The sequence below is a fragment of the Trachypithecus francoisi genome, unplaced genomic scaffold (assembly GCF_009764315.1).
Source record: "Trachypithecus francoisi isolate TF-2019V2 unplaced genomic scaffold, Tfra_2.0 Lachesis_group4, whole genome shotgun sequence".
In the NCBI taxonomy this organism is placed as follows: domain Eukaryota; kingdom Metazoa; phylum Chordata; class Mammalia; order Primates; family Cercopithecidae; genus Trachypithecus; species Trachypithecus francoisi.
In genome coordinates this window covers 31,693,410-31,707,609 of record NW_022681469.1, presented here as the reverse complement: position 1 = coordinate 31,707,609, position 14,200 = coordinate 31,693,410, and the positions used below count along the sequence as shown (strand labels likewise).

Sequence of the window (14,200 nt, the reverse complement as noted above, 5' to 3'; positions counted from 1 at the left end):
CACATCACAACCATATTCTTAAAACCCCAATTTATGTTTATTGTTGAGCAGGACAGTGAGTAAGTTTAGGAATTAAGACCCCGTTTGTATTCCTTATGATCAAGGTTCATTGCATGTCTTCAGTGGAGATGCTCTACCTTCTTCAACTCCATTATCTGGGAATAACTAGCAATACATTAATTTTTAGATTATTTATGGGCATATTTTTAGATTCTGTGGGTCTTTCGCTACCCTGAAAAGGCCTAAGCTTGAGAAAACTGTCATAAAACTTATTTTTACTCAAGTCATAGCCTTTGGAAAATTAGTATTTAAGAAAAGTATTATTTTTCAAAAAGGAGCTATATGCCAATCTCCAATGCATTAACTGCTAATCATTCCTCTGATAACTATTGTAATATTTCATGTCTGTACTAGCATATATGTATAAACAGAAGTCATCCATACATAGAGTGGACAGTTTTCTGTGCCAATTGTTTTATAATAAATATTACAAATGGAGTGCTAGCTGAAAGTCACATAAAAATCAAAGTAAAGTAGCATAAGTTGCTATTATCTAATTCACATTCTTATGGTTTCAGAATCACCTGTAAGATGGGCTAGGCACCTACATCCTCTCACTGATGGACTTTTGAATTACAGACAACTTTCAAGTCCAATAACTTGGTTAATAACTAGATTTGCTTCTGTAGGGTAAACGCTCACTCTGGGCCAGTGAACTGATCATGTTAGTCATGACGTCTACCATAACAGCGCCCCCTCCTGGTGATAAGTGACCCACTCCCTGCACTTCAGTTAAGGGCGTCAAGAGCTGCCCTTTCATGTGTTGGTCCGTGTCTCAAGAGATGGCCTGGGGCATTGGACTCTGTCCAGAGGGTCAGTAGTAACCCTCTCACCCAGTCAGATGGGGTCCCTCCAGGATTACCCAAGAAATTAAGAGAACTAACCAGTCAGTGAGGAAAGAATAGAGAGAAGCCAGATGCCCGCTGCATAAAAACAAAATCCCCTCTTGCCTTCAAGTGGCCTGGAGTTTCCTTCAATAGCCCAAAATACCAAAGGACATGACCAGGTCCTGATGGAAGCCTTCCTGCATTTTCTCATTAAATATACCCAACAATCTAACAATCTTATTACTCCCATTTTGCAGATAAGCTGATTCTATGGCCAAAAAAAAAAAAAAAACAATGCAAACAAGCTTGGAAAACTTCATATGAACACTTTATCTCCTCCATCACACTCCTCAAATCCTTGCCCACTTTTGTCTGGGCACCAGGCTACAGGAAACAGCCAGGATTCACAGGAGTTACAGTGGTATTGGCAGGAACCCGAACTGGTTTGTAAGGGGAGGGAAACCAAAAGGAGTAGATTCTTAGGAATCTTTTCCTCTCCTCTAAAAGTGATGTTTTTGAACCATAGCTGCTAAGTTAAAAATAGAAAAGAGATGCCTTGGAGCAGGTGAGGAGGGAGTTCAAATCAGAGAGAAGAGTTATAGAAATGTCTGAGCTGGACACCACCCCAGAGCAGAAAATGCCACATAGCACAGAACTGGAGTAGCTGGGAGGAATCCTAGATCCCAAGATGTGGGAGGAAACCTGGAGAATTCTGGTTCCACATCTTGCCTCTAAGCAAGGAGTCCCTCTAAGAGAAATGGTAAACAACTGCCTAGTTTCCCTTGAAGGTTTCCAGAAATGGAGAACTAGAGCAACTCTGGCTATATGTCTTAATTGTGTCCTTCTCACTGTCAAGAGGTGCTTCTTAATGTCCTGCTCAAAAGTCTCCAGCACACCCTGAAGCCTGTTTGTGCCTCTTCAGTACTCCTTAGACACAGAGAGCTTCTGCTTAGCATCCTCCTTATTTGAGAAAATTTCATCTATCTGAAAATAGCCATTAAGTTGACTCATAGCATTTTCTCTTCTGAACTAGGGAAATCCATACAGAGGCTGCACAGCCATTCAAGGGGATGCTACAAAGAGGATTCCAGTGCCATGAGTGGGCCAAACTAGATGTGCCTCCAAGATATCTGCCAAGCCAGAAATCCTTTGATTCAATTCCTTTCATCATTTGTGTGACATTTCCCATCACTTTGCTCACATTTGTCACAATACCTGTCATCTGCCCAATTTCTCCATATTCTTTTAATATTTCTAAATTTAATGTGCATAGGAATTTTTTTTTTTTTTTTTTTGAGACGGCATCTTGCTCTGTCACCCAGGCTGGTGTGGAGTGGCACGATCTCAGCTCACTGCAACCTCTACCTCCCAGGTTCAAGCGATTCTCCGCCCTCAGCCTCCCAAGTAGCTGGGACTACAGGCATGTGCCACCACGCCCGGCTAATTGTTTGTATTTTTTTAGTAGAGACAGGGTTTCGCCATGTTAGCCAGGATGGTCTCAATCTCCTGACCTCATGATCTGCCCATCTCGGCCTCCCAAAGTGCTGGGATTACAGGCATGAGTCACTGCACCCAGCCAGGAACCATTTTTCACAATATAAAACAAAGGCTCATTAATTCAGATTAAGTTGAAAAATTCATGTCCCACTGAGTAAGAAACAGAGTGAAAGTATTTTCAATTAAACAAATTATGTCTATTACAAAAGACTACATATTGGTTATTAATAAATAAAATGAGAAAGTTAATGAAAATGGTGAGTTAACAATAACTTTATTTTTATGGCACTTTATACTTTTCAAAGTATTTTTACATATATTATTCCATATTTCCAATTTTATTCAATATATAAATGCAACATATGGGTAATAGATCACCAAACCTAAATCAAAAAGTCTAATTTATCCTGCTAAATTTGAACTTTCAATGCAATAAGAATTATATATAATTATTCCAAGTCTGTATCAGAGCAGTCTGAATTAATAAGATTCTGTTCTATTGTAGTTATAATAAGCCTGACAATTTTATGGCCATCTCATCTCCCAGTGTCACTCCCATCTACACATTAGTAATAAACACTGTTTCTTCATGAACAAACTTTTGTCATAACAGAGCATCCCACCTTAAAGAAGTTGCACCCAGTAAATTAAATAGCTCAAATACCACAGAAATGTTTTCTATGATAAATGTGCTAAGAGTTCATTATTCTCTTTTAAAATGCTTTGATTTAAAATGAACCTAATAAGGAGGTTATCCCAAGATGACAAAGACCCAATATACCACCGAACTTTTCACCTTTCTCTTTGTTCAGGGAAAAAAAAAAAAAAAAAAACAGTCAAAATTAATCCAGTTAATTGTAAATAATGGAACTAAACGAATACATGTAGAATGCCCCATACAAAATGCCCCATTTGAGGAACCTGGTGACACAGAAAGGGTCTATGAGCACCTTCACCATCTTCAATTTCTTCTTAAACCTGCAGTTGGAGTCATAGCATTTCATTGTCCTTTCACAATGGTCAGAAAGACAATGCCTTTACCTACCTTAAAAAGTCTTAAAATGTTAGCAACCATGATGGACACGGAGCTTGCTGCAGCACCTATGACACCGGAAATCTTGTCAGGCTTGGTGAAAATGGGTGGATCTCCATTAGCACACTTCACATCCGAAGCGTCTTTCTCTATTAATGCCTGCACGAATGTTAGAGACTGCTCCAAAGCATAGGTGTCCCTAGAGCACGTGTCGAGGATGCGGACACCCAGAGTGATGTTGGAAAGGAGATCAGGGTCCTTGTTAATCTGGTCAATTGCATAAAGCATGGCCTCCAGTCTGTGAATCCCCTTTTCCTTCTTCAGCTCCCCACAAGGCACCCCTCTCTCTCCCTTTGCATGGACAGGGAAGAGACCCCCCAAAATAATGTCCCCATCCACCCGTATGGAATGGGCATACTCTTGGCTGTGAGTTCTTTGCATCATTGTGAGGATCCAGTAGAACTTGGCGGTCAAGAGGAAGAAACAAGGGCAAGAGGCTGATCGCTTTCCCTCGCATACCATTTTCTCCACAGGTGGTATTGCAATCCAAGACCCAAAGTTTATTCTTGCCACAGAAGAAGGGGGACCACCTGAGGCTGTACCTTCTGGAGGCTACCATCAGGGCCCATGGGGAAAAGGCTCTGTGGGCGTCAGCAAGTTTTCTTGATTTGAATGTCACAGTGAGTTTCCATCAGACCCCTAAGGTTCAATTTTATTTCCTTATACGATCAACTTGCCTGGAATGGTGCAAAAATTAGAACATCTGAGGTTCTGATGTTGGGATGAGGTCAACAATTCATGTCCTTGAAATCAGCCTTGTAGCAGAATTACTCCTGGGAAGAGGGGAAAAAAGGGGGTTCAGTTCAGTGGGTCTACATGTTTCACATTCTGCAGCCCTGTTTATGCCAGCCTCTTAAAAAAATCCCCTATTCAGTAAGAAACTAATTCTTTTTGTCCCCCGTGATTCTGAACACCTGGCTGCACTGCATCTAAATAGGGAGATTGATGACACTTTTGGAGCAAGGGAAACAGAACAGTATTAGGAACTAGGTTGATTCTCCCAAGCCAGAAAGCATTTTTATTTATCATTTTATTTCAATAAACCTTATTTCCATGAAGGTAAAAATCCTGCAACTGATGGCACCATTTCTTTTCAAATCTGTTTTTTTTTTTTTTGGTTTTTTTTTGTTTGTTTGTTTGTTTTGTTTTTTTGTTTTTGTAGCCATCTGAATTTAGCATTCTAATTTTGTCAACAAAATCATAATAAAATATTATTTTCTGCGATGTATTCAACAAGCCAGTCATCTGTTAATGCCTTTTATTTTTAGTGCCTCAAATTACCCAGTAGGAAAAAAGTGATTATTCAATTACAAAAAGTGAGAGAAAGAAATCCACCCAAAGAGCTAAAAAATGTGTAAGTTTTGTAGCTTGTGAAAAAAATTAACATAGAAAGTCAGCTATTTCGTATAAATTGTCTTATTCTTCTCTGGTAAGAAAACAAAGACTTGAAAATGAAACACACAGGGAAGGTGACATGTGAAGATATTCCTATTACCATTGCCAGGGTTTCCAGTTAATTTGTCGGGGTGGGAGCAATGTGTGTATTAACAGTTCTGAGGGAAACATGCCTTGATCCCAGAATCACTAGGAGCAAATCAGAGTTGGTGATCAAATGAAGAGCTGCTTAATTCTGTCTGACTCGGTGGGGAAAACAGTTATTTCATCGAGACTAGAAATAACTTGGAATGAACGTGTCTATAGGCAAATCTACAAAGTTTTTTCCTACAGCCTTCACCCTTAATTCCATAAGATTTTTTTCAAATGACTTTCGAAGAGATGTGACTGAAAATGAAAACTGACTTAACACAGGGAATCTGAGAGTTGTAATGCACAGCTAATTAAGAGAATAAACAGCACCAATTTACTTTGGCAGGATGGTTAATCTAATGCTCATTTCTAACCTATTTATGTATGGGTTTGAAACCTGAAATTTGGACAGTTCTCCTGTACCCTAGCCAACCAACATCTGCTTGTATTTTCCATTCACTTGTTCAAGTGCCAGTTCATAAAATTTTCTTTTTATCTTTCTTGTCTCGAAAGGAAAGATGGTGCTTCCCTGGGGGATATGTGAACATATGCCCAAACGTCTTCGAAGAAAGCTGCACTTTTTGCACTTTCAGATTAGAAAAGAGGGCTCATAGCAGCCCACTGCCCCATATTTCTGAGCAAACACCTGGTAGCCTAGCCAGCCAATGGCCCACTCGGCTGAGATAGTTCTGTGCAGCCTAAGATAAGTATTCACTGCCTCCCAGCACATATTAAGCCTTAGATTTCCTACGTGCTGCCCCCAAAATACTTCATCCTTTCTGATTTTTCTCACCACTTAACCGTTAGTCCCTCACACTCGATTCTCCTAGCAGCTGCTTTTCCCTCATAAAATCTGTGATTCAATAACAGCCTGACCTCGGGCATTCCACAAAAGGAAACACTCAGAAAGTCAACCTGACTTTCTAGATGAAACCATTTAAGTGATAGGCCATAAATTACACTGGCCACCCATTGAGAGAAATAAGATTGTGTTTTACAGTTTCACAAAGAAAACCAGTCACATGATAGTAAAACCTCATTAACTCTGATCACTAGTTGAGAATTTGAGACCAATTCCACGTGGCTGGGCTGACCCTTGTTCTGACAGAGTACAGACTAAATGAATAAATAAGGTGAAGAAGAAATGTCTAGGGGGAGTGGATGGGTCTTGATTTTCTCCAAAGGCCCGCCTTTCCTCTTTACACCAAGCCGTCCCCCAAGTACTTAAAACACTTATGAGAATAAATGGCTTTCAATTATAGACGAACATACAAACAGCCCATCTGTTCATCACAATGCATCCTTACCTATCCATGTGGCATTAACCTAGTTCCAGTTGCTGTACAGTCCAGAAAGTAATAAAATTGAGTCGCTTTTAAAATTATTGGTGATTGCAATATTGTTTACTCTCTTTGGTATCTCATAGCTTTATTTGGAGCTTTGGAGCTTTAATTTTTAAAAAAAGGTTGGGGGATGAATAGCAGTGAGACAGGAATCAGTTTTGTTTAGTGGTTGAATGCACTGAAATGGAAAACGAGAGGTTCAGTTTTGGTTTCATTTCAGTTTCATTTATTGAACAGCTCACTTGAATTTTTGCTGGAGTTTCCATCTCTGGGTCATAGAATTAATTGCATGTAACCTCTCTGAATCTTGTTTTTCTTGTCTTTAAAGGGGCGATAGAATCTGCCACACAGCGCACATGGAAAGCATAGTATCTGGCTCAGTAAACAGGAGTTATTGTTGCTAACTTAGTCTGTAATTCATTTTCTACTAGAGCAGAGCACCTCTTTCTGTATTTGCCCAGTTGGTGAGCTTTTACTGAATTTCGTTTGTCACTTTAAAAAATAAAATCAGAGCTACTTATAAAATATTTAAATCTTGCAGTTATTTTAAAATCTGATACACTGTCATAAAAATCAGACTCCACTGCCAGAAGGTTTAGTTTCCCCTTTTAAGAAACCTAAGGAAAAATGTGTTTGAAAGTTTGTGAGAAACTACATCAGTTAGGTTTCGTTGTACAATCTTAAATTACTTATCTTGCTCTTGTACAATTCTTGTGAGCTTTAGTCCAAACTCATCCTAGTTTGAGTCTATGAGTTTTAAAGAAATCACAATCTTTCAGAGCTATAGATCCTAATACCTCTATTTTATGTTTTGTGTTTGATTTAAAGTATAAACAGCTCCTCTCTCAAACTGACCTGCCTCTGATATGTGGCAGAAGCCTGGCCCGTGCTGGACTGTTTCAAGGAGGTGTGAGATCTAGACTCCCAAAACCAATCTCAGAGGGGGACAAATCCTCTCAGCACTATGTCTGGGCCCACAGGGAGGGGCCGTGCAACCCTTTGGGGAGGCTTAACTATGAACCCTCATAGCCCTTCCTGTGCACTCCCCCGCCTGCCCACCCTTACTTACAGGGCACATCATACATCATTGGGCCCTCCATGGGCAGTCCCCTGGCCTAAGGCTCCTGGGAGCAGGCACCCTGGCTGGACCCTAAGCCTGTGGCCCCCAAAGTGTGCTCTGTTTCCTAAAAGGCCAGAAGGACAGCTCCTCACTGGCCAGAGCCCAGAATTCTGCTTTATTTTCTACACACCTTCTCTGTACCAGTGTCAAGTACCTAACACAGTATCTCCACAAATTTTCACACCCCAGGCTCTTGTACAAATGAGAAAAGAAGGCTCAGAGGGATTGAATATGGCCCCAACCCCTGAGCTGGTGACCTGATGAGTGGCAGTGCCACCAAAGTCATCTGTCCCAAAAGGTGGGTCTGTCATTGGAGAAAGCCCCCACTGCTACAGGGACTCGCTGTGGCGGCACGAGAGAAGGGAACGGCCCTGCCCCTCCACTGCAATCTTTCAGAAAGGTGCACATCTTTGATGCTTAGCTCTGGAAGAACAATAACGTACTAATTAGGAAGGGACAGTCTGGGGGCATTTCCAGGGAGGTGATTTCTGAATCTCTCAAAGGGCTGAGAAGATCCAGTGCAGTTTGTCCAAACACTTCTGCTCCAAATGAGGTCTCCTGGTCACGTTGATGTCAATGAGAACATACCCACCAATGCATGCAGGGCCTCTCTGGGTCTGCCATCACGTCTTCCTTGGCCATTTAGCAGGTACGATTAAAATATGATAGTGTAAAATCCTCGCTGAGGAATACCATTATCCAAGAATTGTAATTTTTTTTCTCATAAAAAGGCCAAAGCAGCATTCCTAGGCTGCATTCCATTCAGCTCTTTAACAGAAAGGTTAAGCTGAATATTCTCATCAATTCCTATGACTGCTCACACTTGCAGCTCTTTGGGTTATTTTTGAAAATGCATCATATTTCTGTGTCATCTCCCATGCTGCAATATGTATGCATGTCTGTGGATTCTTGGTGGGGCAGAGTGAGGATGGGGCAGATAGAGCTTTCCCCTGGTAACAGAGGCCTGGAATCGGATCTTTGTCTGACAGTCACTGGCTGGTGACACTCCCAAGCACATAGAGGTGACATGTCCCCTCACCTCTATGTGCTTCCATTTCCTCATCTGTGAAATGAGTGAGATGGACCACATGATCTCTAAGGTGTCTTCCAGCTTCCTATTCCGAGATTCTATTATTTCATAATAAGGGAATATGAGATTATGCTCAAACATCAGAGCAAGGCTTTGCCAACTGAACACAATAACTGATTTTGTTTGCAAGTTGAGTGACTTTTTTCATCAGTGAGAGGATTGTGAAAGCTCTTCTACACAAGCCAGCCTCATATTTAAAAAAATCTGATACAGGAGAAGCTCGACTTACTAAACAGATAAATTAGAAAGTAATTATTTGCATTACAAAAGAATTCACCACAGGTTTCCTTTAAATAGCTAAATCCCAGGCATTTAAAAAAACAATCTGATTTAAGAGAATTCAATTTGTGCCCTTATTTTTCCAATAACACAGCTATTACACAAAAAGACCATATTTAAAGTAATGAGCAGCTACTTTTTATAATATGTATCAGATAAGAAGAGAGAAAGTGGGTGACATCAACACTTACTGAATGCCTGCAGTGTGCCTGGAGCTGCAGACACATTATTTCATTTCCCTCTTAAAATACAACTATGAGGTTGGTATCACAGCCTCCATTCAAGATCTAAGGAACCTGAAAACAGAAAGATTATATGACTGTGTCTAAAGTCTCAGGCCAGGATTCAAATGCAGGACTGCCATTTTGTTCCTTCCCTTACTCCATGCCCCCTGGCAGGAGGCCATGCTGGATCTCAAACTAACTCTGGTTTGATAATGAGGACTGTGAGTGGGATGTTCTAGAGTCCTAGGAGACACTGAATCTAGTCTTACTTCCCCCAGTACTCACTGTATAGCACTGAGCAAGTCACTTAACCAGATCTCAGTTTCTTTGTTTCTAAAATGGGGGATGATTCTCCCCCATCTCCCAATTTGTGAAATCAAACAATATAATGTGTGTCGAAGTACTTTATAAACTGCCAAGTACTATAAGAATGCACAGGGATACTATTAGTTTAACAATCCGTCCTAGAACTAAAATATGTTATTGGTGTATTGTACTTAGAAGATCTAAGAAAACCACTTTCTCATCATACTTGGGGCTAGTCAGACCTTAACAAGGGTCACAGGTCCAAAAAAGTCAACCCTGACAAGCCTATATGGAGAGCACAGAGCTTGAAGGAAAACTGGAAAGGATGCAAGAAGTCAATGGAAGTACCATATCTGACCTGGAGAACTAAAGGTCGTGGTCACTGAGCATCTAAATCGCTATTCTGAAGAAAGTGGTGACAAGATAATCTCCTGTTGTGAAAACAGGAGAACTGGAAACCTTCCTAAGTTGTAGGCAGAATATAATGCTTCTACTGCTGGGTCATGACCACTGGAAAAGTCAGCCAATAAATAGCCAGCAGCTTTCTAGCTTTAGGCAGAACCCTGCCTGGAAAAGTATGAAATTGGCAACACATGTGTCCAACAATCTATACTCCTCTGAGGCCTCTCCTAGATCTTCCCACATCTGCTCACCTCCTGCCCTGCCCTGCCCTGCCCTGCCCTCCCCAGACTAGGTCTCTTCCTTCCCTCAGTGCCGTTGTTCTTTCGTTATCTTGGCCCTCCCCAGGGAGTGAGTGGATTCATTAGCAGGTATCAAAGCCTGAAGATGCATTACTGTCATCCCCAAATGGACCATCTGCATTCTCAAAATGATTCCTAGGAGAGCCATAATTTCTTTACCAAAGAAATATCACCATTAATAATGGTTAAGGCTGGCAATGTAACAAGCCAGAGCAGGGAGCTAGGAGTCAGGAGCCTCTCAATAGTACCTCTCAAATCACTCCAACAGCAATGCCCACCACTCAGAAAGGGTGTCCTGGGATGAGGCGATATTATGCTCAGAGTCCCTCCCAGTGAGTGGGTTTGTCACAATTTGTCAAAGTACCAAGTAGAAATGAAAATTAAAGAAAAAAAGAATAAAGAGAGAAAGCCCAAATCTAAATTCCAATTCCCAGCAGAAAGAAAACCCTCTCTTGAAATGAAAACAATAAGCCAGCCAACTCTCAGCTCATAGCCTCTCCTGCGAACAACATGAAGTGGCCGTCCCTACTGAATGAACCACATTTGTGAGTCTGGGGATGCCCAGGCAGAGTCTATCAAGAAAACAGCAAGTTTCCTGAACCTCCGCAAGCCAGCCAACTTGACAAGCATGCAGATGTGGACAGGTCTTGGCTGTGGCTCCACGAAGAGAGAAATTCAAGCAGCCTCTTCTTTTAAGACACTGTGACAGAGCAACTCCACTCCCCCCAACTAAAGCAAGGTCATCTTTATGATGGGCATTCTAACTACCTGAGGAAGGTGGTAGGAAGGAAACTCGGAAGGAAAAAAACATGTGTGTAGTGTGCTGTGCATCGTGCCCTGAAGACAATGGAACATTCATACACAAAGATTGGCACGCAGTTGCCAATGTGAATGTCAGATGGGTTATTTGCTGCATAAATACCAATTAAACAAGCCCCGCAGCAGCTTCAACCTGCTCAGCCAACTTTGAAAAGAGCACATCTCTCCAGACCTCTAACTTTCCCCTGCACTCATTGGTGCTCAGCTCCTCCTTTTCTCTATTCCTTTCGGATGTAGATGGTTTTAGAATTATTCAAGCAGCCATAACTTTCGAAGGGTGCATAATAGGGCAGAACTAGCTAGCACAATCCAAACAGAACAAATTGAGCCTAAATGACAGTGTAGAGAGCTGTGTTCTCAGTATCTTCTTTATTCCGGGTCAATTGTCTCCGACAAAGCCTCCCGTCATCTATTTCTCTCCGCATCCCTTATTCAGAAGCAAGAATTCTCTATCTTAGACATGGTACAACCTGTAGTTGACTCTAGAATGGGAAAATTGCATTTTAAAAAATCTTGGTTCGTTTTCCCTGATGGAGAAAGCTTTTCTTTTCAAAATTATCAAGGCACACGTTTTCAAGAACCAGAGAATGAATTGCACACAGCTGACTGTGCCTCCTACAGAGATCTTTCATGGTATTATTCACAAGCAAGTGACCAAGGTAAACTAAAGTGGTTTCTGTAGCCATTTGCAATTATTGACAAACAATTTCATAACGGAAAATGGAAATTACAGGCAAGTGCAATAAGCTGTTTATCCACGATCTACCTGCTGGTGGCTCTTTTTCTCTATTTTTCTTTCAAGCAAAATACAAGCTATCATAGGAATGCATTTCTCCCGTTCATGATTTTTCTTGTATCTCCACCACCAACCCTGTTTTCCAGTTGTCAGTTGGCAGAATTTGTATTCAATCGCGGTAGTAGCCTGGACTCTAGTGTATTCTTGGGTGTTCCAGAGACTCCCGCACCTTCAGGTTTGTGGGAAAGGATCCCCCAAATGGCAAATTAGGCATTCCTTCCCGGGGGCGGGACTTGCGTAGGGGACTTAAGGATTTCTGCAACCCGCGAGGGGATCTGTTTTCACCCCCGCTATCCAGGCTGCGCAGAGACCCTCTGACCCCAGGCTTCTCAATTTGGGCCACGGGGGAAGTAATTCCCCAGGGAACCGCGGGGGTGCCGTTTTGCGCAACTGGGTGACTTGCGTGTCCCTCCGCATTTCATGTGCACCAAGGGAGTGCGTGTCAGACGAAAGGAATTTTTTTTTTCTTTTTTGGTGATTCTGTTATATTTTCACCAACTGTACGAAGCTCAAGGGATCTCCGAGCTTTCTAGCTGGGCAGATGGGCTTCGCGCTTGGCGTGGCTGAGCTGTCTCTCTACCTCTGTTTCTATCTCTACCATAACAGCAGCCACTCAGCCCGCCCGGATCCCCTGTTCCCCCGCGCACATTCCTTTTTCTTCTCAGTTCCTTGGGCTGTTGAAGCCGGGCTCTGGGGTGGATAGAGACTAGGGCCGTGGGGGGAGCGCCAGGCTACTCTTGCCTTTCCCGCGCCCCGGGGCATCCGGCGCCGCCCCAGTGCCCCCGCGCGCTGGGAGTGCAGCCTGCGCCCCCGCCGCACCTGGCCGCCCAAGTGCCCACGCCCGGCACTGGGCCGCCCGAAACTGGGGCCGCGCCGGGCGCGAGAGCTGCCGAGGAGCTATCGGGGCGCGTTAGCTTTTGCTTTTTAAACAAGATCCCCGAGACCTTTTCTCCATCCCCCAACCCCCAACAGGACACGGAACTCCGGCGTTTCCCGAAAGCCACAAAAGAGAGGCACGGAAATCCCAAGCTCGCCGTGCTAACTCGGAGAACGCAAACTCTAGACAGAGCGTGCGCCGTGCGGGGATGCGGGTGTCTAGGACTCCGAAGCCCCCGGCTTCCCCCGCGACCCCCATCCTCCCTAGATCCTGGTTAGACATCCATCCAGCCCACGCTCAGAGGGCGGGGGCATTACCCCGACTCATCCTGGAAGCCGCTAACTTCGGAAATCCCTCCCGTTAGGTTCGCGAAACGAAGGTACCTCGTCATCTCGGCGGGGCAAGTCCAGATTCCACCAGGGCAGGTCCGGGAGGTCACCCGGGGCAGGCGAACCGAGGCAAAGCGCTTTAAAATCCTGCCGCCGCACGCCCCGTCAGAGCGCCGAGCGCGCCTGCCCCTTTCCCGTCACCCTTCAGTCTCCCATTCGCCGACTAAACTTTTGGGGGATCACACCTCCAAGCCTTGGGAGTTCCGGATGAAGTCTCCCTCTTTTCTGAACCTCTTTACTATAATGTAATCACGGGCAGACAAGAGGGGTGGCTGTCTTGTTCTTTGCAACGTAAAATCAACAGACACCCAATCAAGCTCCAATGCCCGGCCAGCCCCTCGCCCCCTGGTGCCCACTCTCCCTCTCCCCCCATTCCCGTCACCTCCGCCCGCCAGTTCTCTCACAGACTACAGGCGTGCAGGGCCATCTACTTGTGCTCAGGAAAAGCAAATCACTAGAGTGATCTGGGAAGGAATGGTGCACCTGGCTGTCCGCTGAACGGTTTTAGGGAAGAAAACGGAAAGGGGAGTAAAACGGCGGGATTCTCCTTTTCCAACAAGCAGGACGTTTCGGGGAAGTTTGGGGGCCGGGGGCTTTTTGTCCCGTGGTTCCGCACTTGCTTTGCTTGGAGCAGCTTTCTGCTGCCGGGCGGCGAGTCTTACCCTGCTCCCCGCAGAGGGCGCGGTGAGGAAGCCCGCCGGGGGCCCGCAGCTCCATGTCAGCGCCGCCGCCGCCGCGTGAGGCGAGCACAGCGGCCGCACTTGTGGCTGATCTCCGAGCTGAGGGGGCTGAGCTGGCCGAGCCGGCGCCAAGTCTCTTCCATGTGAATAACAAATACTCCCACCGGCGGCCGCGATTGGTCTGCGCCCGGCGCCTCCCGATTCTCCGCCCGCGGCCATTCACCCCGCGCGGCGCGGGGAGCCGCGGCCGGGATCGCGCCCGGGATCGCCAATCGCTTCGCGCCAACCAGTCACCTCGGGAAGCAGGAGGAGGAACCCCCGAGGGGCGGGAGCTTCTGGATTTCGGTGTCACCCAGCGGCCCTGGCGAGGGCAGGGAGGGGGACCCTCGGCCCGCGGATCCCCCTCCGCGCTTCAGCACGAAGCGACGAGGAGAGCAGAAATGTCAATAGTTCTGATTTTTAAAAATCACCCCCACCTTCCCCGCCCCCAAGAAAAAAGGGAGGACCCAACGACAGAGTGGGAGGGTGGGAAGAAGCGGGAGCGGCAGAAGGAGGAATATGGCTGTGGAAGA

General features: G+C 44.6%; 1 protein-coding gene across 2 annotated transcripts in view; it reads right to left on the bottom strand.

Moving 5' to 3' along the window:
• The window catches only part of GRM8 (glutamate metabotropic receptor 8), an 832,302-nt gene extending 818,407 nt beyond the window's left edge, over nucleotides 1-13,895 (bottom strand). The window contains exons 1-2 of one of the 2 annotated variants that reach the window (XM_033193152.1): nucleotides 13,611-13,895; nucleotides 3,430-4,250 (exon numbers count right to left, since the gene is read on the bottom strand). In XM_033193152.1, coding sequence (XP_033049043.1) covers nucleotides 3,430-3,939 — 510 coding nt within the window. In that variant the 5' untranslated portion in view covers nucleotides 3,940-4,250; nucleotides 13,611-13,895. Of the gene's footprint in view, nucleotides 1-3,429; nucleotides 4,251-12,942; nucleotides 13,070-13,610 lie in introns of those variants that run through there. The other variant, XM_033193151.1, reaches the window with a different exon arrangement.
• Nucleotides 13,896-14,200: the final 305 nt, after the last annotated feature.